The sequence below is a fragment of the Etheostoma spectabile genome, chromosome 7 (genome assembly GCF_008692095.1).
Source record: "Etheostoma spectabile isolate EspeVRDwgs_2016 chromosome 7, UIUC_Espe_1.0, whole genome shotgun sequence".
Taxonomy (NCBI): domain Eukaryota; kingdom Metazoa; phylum Chordata; class Actinopteri; order Perciformes; family Percidae; genus Etheostoma; species Etheostoma spectabile.
In genome coordinates, this window is record NC_045739.1 from 18,272,237 (window position 1) to 18,278,179 (window position 5,943).

The window sequence follows — 5,943 nt, forward strand, 5'->3', positions numbered from 1 at the left end:
AAATGTTTGGCAACTCGTGATGTGCATGTCTGCAGTGATCTGCAGGGCACCAAATCGTAGGAGGACAGGCTTGTTCGGCTATTTGGAGCCACATCCACCAACACACAGTACACACACCACTTGTGTACAGTGTTGTTGACAATGGTCTAACTAATGTAGGATATTAACTTCAATTCTACATGCAGCAGCTGATCCATGCAAGATAAGCTTTTACAATAAATACAGTACATCTCACACATACAGTAGTTATGAAACTGTTGGTTATGCCTCTATTATTTCTTTCTTTTCCCATGTTTGCAAATTCCTACAAGACGATTAATGAGTGATGTGCAATTTGGCAGAATTACAGATAATGGTGGGGACTTGATCCAAGTTCATCAGATGGAGCTTCTTTTAAAGATCAGGCATTATTATCTTAACAGACCGTCACTCCCACATTATAATGCTTTAAACCCTACTAACCACATTTGGCAGGCCAATATCTGCAGCTTTGACAACAGACACACCAAAGTCAGTATAAACACCCTCAATGGGATAAATAACAAAGCTGAGACTGAGTGTGGCTAAACACCAAAACAAAAACAAAAAATAATGCAGTGTTTTCTTAATACATGTTGAAAGTGAATGTTCAGTGGCTGTCATTCAGCACATGTGTAATGGAATTAGCAAATAACCCTATTTGTGGTGCTACAACTATAACTACTGGTATATATATATATATGTACATTTTTTTATAGTCTAGATAGTAAAATAAATTTAGTATTCACTATAATTACATATCTGAATGTGTAGAGAAGGATTCAAAACAACGAATCAGACGATACTGCAGGTAAATTACATTTTTAGATTATGTTGCAACTTAAAATGAATGAATAAATAAAACGTTACAGTTTGGTTGGGGGCTAGTCAACAATGTCTTGTATCAGTGTGATTCTGCTGGTGGAACTTGTAATTCCGATCAATAAAAATCCTGGCTACGGCCCTGAGTGTATTGTTATAGATCCAATAAAGTGTGCTTGTATGACACTTGACAGCAGCCTTGTAAGTTTGACATTAATAATTTGTACTAACTTTTACATACTTTGTCTCACCTGACTTGTTGAATAAAATAGTAGTAGTGTGACTGATACATACGGACCACATTTAGAATTGTATGGCTGTGAGGAAAAGGGCTTTTTCAATTTTTGACCTTTCCCAATGATCACTAATACATCATAGTATATGATATCAAAAATTTAATTGATCACAAATGTATCACCAAATTGCAGCCTCAGTTGAATTTATCTAGTCAGCATGATAAACAATATGATTCCTGTAAATCAATAATGTCAAGTGATGTTGGGTGTGTCCAATGTATTTATTCTAGTGTCTTAAACAAATCAAATGATTATCAAATTGTGTCTCCCCATGGCTTGACGTTTGACCCCCTACGTATATCCCTAAAATGTCATTTAATGTGCAATGTGTAATATGCTGTTTACGTATTATGCAATGTGCCCATTATCTGTTTATGCGGCTTCCACAATTGTGTACCTCGCATGTACCTGCATGAAGAAATGAACGAGGAAAGTGGCGATCTTTACTACTGACATACTAAATAGCTACATCTCCTCTGTTGCTGTGAAGACAACATAAGTTCGAAACGTACGTGTTGTGCGATATGTAATCTTCGTCTAGCACATGCTGGATGCGCTGTAAAGTGTCATGTGTTAAAACTTAATAACATTAATGGCTGTGCCAGTGTTGACAGTGTAACGTAGCTACAGTACACTAACGTTACAGGATATAACCATAACCGAGGCCCAACACAGGCTGCATGCAGCCAGTGCAGCTAACGGTAATGAATGTTGGGCTCCGACTAAACAGTATTCATAGACAACTACGACACACACATCGTACAGCGTAAACACACTTCATACAGCGTGTGGTAACGTTAAACAACACTTACCACACAGTCCCATACGCCCCGGTCCCTATCTGTTTGAGCCGTGTGTATTTCTCCGGGACTTCCCACACCGTGCTGTTAATTTCCTCACGAGAGAAATGTGCCCGAGCCTCCATGATGAAGAGGAGAAGGCGAAGCTAGGAAAAAAAGTTCCTCCTGTAAACCTGTCACTTGTTCAGAAGGTAGACCAATATTGCTTAACAACGAGACCACATAACCTGCAGCTTACTTCCGTTAAAGGTTTTCAAATTAATGTCCGTTAGACAGCGTGGATGGGGGGGGGGACACAAAAGGCTAAGATATTGCTCAAAAGAGCGCAAAAAAAACCAGAAATGGCTTAATTTATGTCAATTGATCATTCTAAAAATTCTGGAAATATGACATTTAGTCTGTGCTATCGTTTGACTTTCTTGTTTTGTAAGATTTTCCTTTGAGTGTTCCTTTGACTTCGGAATGCCGGAAACAAAACTTTATTTTGAAGGCAAAATCATTACATTTCCTGTCTAAACTTGACTGTCTCACGTTGGTTTTACTCGGCACCACAGTCTAATGATGTCTCAGTAAACTACAGTTACAGTGTTGGACAAGTAATCTGGACGACTACTTAACATATAGCCTCATGTACAGTAGCCTAGTCTTCCTTTTGCAGAAAAAAACTAATTTAACTCAGTTTCATCCCTCGTGTGGAAAACAACCCGATGATACGTGAAAAATTCAGACAGCTGCTTGCTGAAACATGTCCATATGACTCGATTTGCTGCCACCCACACACAGTAGGTGTTACTTGTCATGAATAATTAGGCTACTGTAGGCTACATTGCCAGAAGTTTATGAATCATTGCAGCTTACTGCAGGACATCGCACTTACAGACATGTAAACTGAGCTCTAAAATTTTGACTTCGTTCACAAATACTGTAGGTTTAATCATACATGATCTTTAAAAACCCTTTTTCAATCATCAACCCGTTTTAGGTTTATGATATGAACCGACACTATATGTGTTATTCCTGCACTATATTATAGCCATAATTTTATATTGGCTACATATTTTTGTAAGATCAGATGTGGACGATGTGGGCCTTTGTGTATTTGGAAACACAGGGTCATGTGAATAAGGTGAATTTGTATTTTCTGTATGTCTTATGTTAGTCTCATCTCGGTCCATGTTACCAGTGAAGGTATAAGCCTATTAATAACCATTGTATTTGATTAGAGAACGCCTTTAAGTAAACACAAATGTGAAACGATGAGGAATATAAAATCCAATTAAAATATTAGATAGAATATTTTTAGTCAAAAAAGAAATTAGTAAAACAAACTTAAAATTGGAAATATTCAGTTGTTTTTTATTTTGTATTTTATGGGACTTGAGTCAACACAGCTCTAATGTTTTGGGGGCAGCATTTAAAAATTAAAAAGAGAGGAGGTGACCATAATGTATCTGTTGGGTTAAAGGGATTATAGATCAATACCAATGATTTAGCCATAATTTAGCCAGCTGTGGAATTTTCTGGCTTTCAAACCCCACTTTTCACCCTGTAGCCTACTGTGTTTTAGAGAGAAAAAAATCCCACCTAATGAAGTTTAATTCGCTAAATTCCCGAGCTAAACAAATCTCTGTTTAGTCAAGTGATTAACAAAGTAGACTACATCGCAACTTATGATATTATACCACATAACACTTGTAAAATAAATTAATATAAATTTGTGGAAGATAGTAGTTGCAAAGGATTAATCTGAATTTGAACATAAATGTAGTAAATGTATTATGCATAATGAGAAATTATACACATACGTATATATATTTAAATGTAGTAGTGTGACATTTTACAGTGCGATTTGTAATACTTGTTCGATTACTACAATTTACTTGGCAAAAATACATACTATACAGTGTTATTAGATAGTATACACATTGATGTCAAGGTAATACTAATTATGGTATTAACTTTGTCCACATCACCCACTCATACGTTTGAGTGGTAACTATTAGTTACGGCCATACTGGGACTTCCGTCTCTGCCCGGGCTGTCAGTGACTCATTCCAGACATTTTGTAACTGGGCATTTTACATTATCTTAAATGTATAGATAAGGATTAGTGTCATGTGCAGGTTATCTGCTCTGTATGCGGGGTGTTACCAGTTTCTTTAACCCTCCTAAAAACAGCACTCTCTTCTGTAGCTTTCCATGGTGCCACCCTGCATGGGCCTCCCAGATCACAAATACATTATTGTATGCTAAAACATCCAGTAAGTTGTAAAACACTAGAAGTGGCTATTGTGACGTTTTTCTCGGACAGCTGTATAGCAGGATAGCAGCTTGACTAAATTGTCCACACCTCTCGTTGTGCCATTATGATCTAGTATGATATCTGGGTCACAGTGCTCTAGAGTAAAAGTCAGGGGATCAACAAAGTCATTATTGTTTGCCCCTGTGGACCGTGGATGTCTTTACAAAATGTCATAGTAATCTGTCCAGCTTTTGTTAAGATTTGTCAGTCTAGACCAAAGTGGTGGACTAACAGAAAGAGCTTACAGCAACGCTGGTAGCTGATAACCACTACACAATGCATCTATCCATCCATGTTCTACACCTTCAGTTCTATGCAGGGGCACAGGAACTGGAGCACATGATGGCACACACCTCATTCACCATTAGGTGCAAATTAGTCTTGCATTGCAAGACCTATCTAGGTGCAATTATAAAGTGACAAGAAAAATACATACAGACAGACATACCTTTGGACTATAGAATACAGAGGAAATTCTTGGACACACGAGCAGACCTGAGGTCCAAACCCGAGGCCTTTTTGCTATAACCACTGTGTCACAGTACAGTACAGCTACAGTAATTTAAATTCAATAAACCTCAGATGCATTCATAAAACACATTAAAGCCCAATGTCATGACATAACCTCCATAAATGTGGTTTATGGTGGGCACCCTCCTGTTAAGTAACATTTAAAAGAAAAATCCACTAATGGTTGGAGCCAATGATCTTCAAAAGACAATTTAGCATTAATGTACAAAGTAATAGTCTTTCTGTAAAGTGAACCAAATAAGCTAAACGTTTCCTTCACCTTGTTATTTATCTTGACCAAAAGCTCAAAAGTTTGAAGTATATTCTGGCAGCCACTCTGTCCCTCTGTCCTCCTCTAGAGGATATATGCAGATGATTTATTGAATCCACTCTACCATTGATACACATTATGGGTACATCTGCATACTCCTTATTCTATGTAATTAATTGACATGCTACCTGCAAGCTAATACAAAATAGAGGAATCCAATTTGACAGAAATCTGCAGTTTGTCTGTTGTTGCCAATATTGATCATAAATCCAATTGCTCTTTGCTATTTATTTGCATTTTGTCAATATTTTTGGGTCATTTCCAAAAATAGTTTTCATCAACTGTTTGAGGGCCTCTGTCACTCTGCATGGGTAAATGTCAATGAAATTCTGTGGCAGTTGCAAGTTGGCTATAGTAGAAAGAATTTGCCAGCATGTTGTGATATAACAGTTTAGAGGGAGAAATGTCCTTTCCTAGAAACATAATAGTTCAGAATAGAATTCAATGACATTCATGCCATTTCTAAGAGTCAAATAAAAGGAAAATGAATTCAGTAAAATAATGATATACTAATGCATATTTAATATCACCCACACAGTGATTGAAAATTGAAAGTTTACATTACAAAGGCAACAAAAAGCATAGAGAGAGAGATAGTTATACAAATCTATGTGGATTCATGTTATGCTTAAACAAGGAAATGATCACATTTTCAAAAACACAGCTTCGCACATTCTAAAAGCCTGCTAAGCCTGCCATATGCTTTGATCTATAAGCCTGTTTTGAAATGGTACTTTTACAAAAATGTACCAGATTGATGGTATCAGCTGCTCCTGATCCTACTAAACACATCTCTAAGTCCTACACAAGCTCATTTTGAAAATACGTCACACCCAGGTTGCATCTGTAAAGGTTGCAGCTTAA

At 37.0% G+C, this 5,943-nt stretch overlaps 1 protein-coding gene across 1 annotated transcript in view; it reads right to left on the minus strand.

Moving 5' to 3' along the window:
• The window catches only part of mapk13 (mitogen-activated protein kinase 13), an 11,130-nt gene extending 8,923 nt beyond the window's left edge, over positions 1 to 2,207 (minus strand). The window contains exon 1 of the mRNA XM_032521999.1: positions 1,949 to 2,207. Within this exon, the coding sequence (XP_032377890.1) occupies positions 1,949 to 2,061 (113 nt within the window). The 5' untranslated portion in view covers positions 2,062 to 2,207. The remainder of the gene's footprint in view (positions 1 to 1,948) is intronic.
• Between the last annotated feature and the right edge of the window lie 3,736 nt (positions 2,208 to 5,943).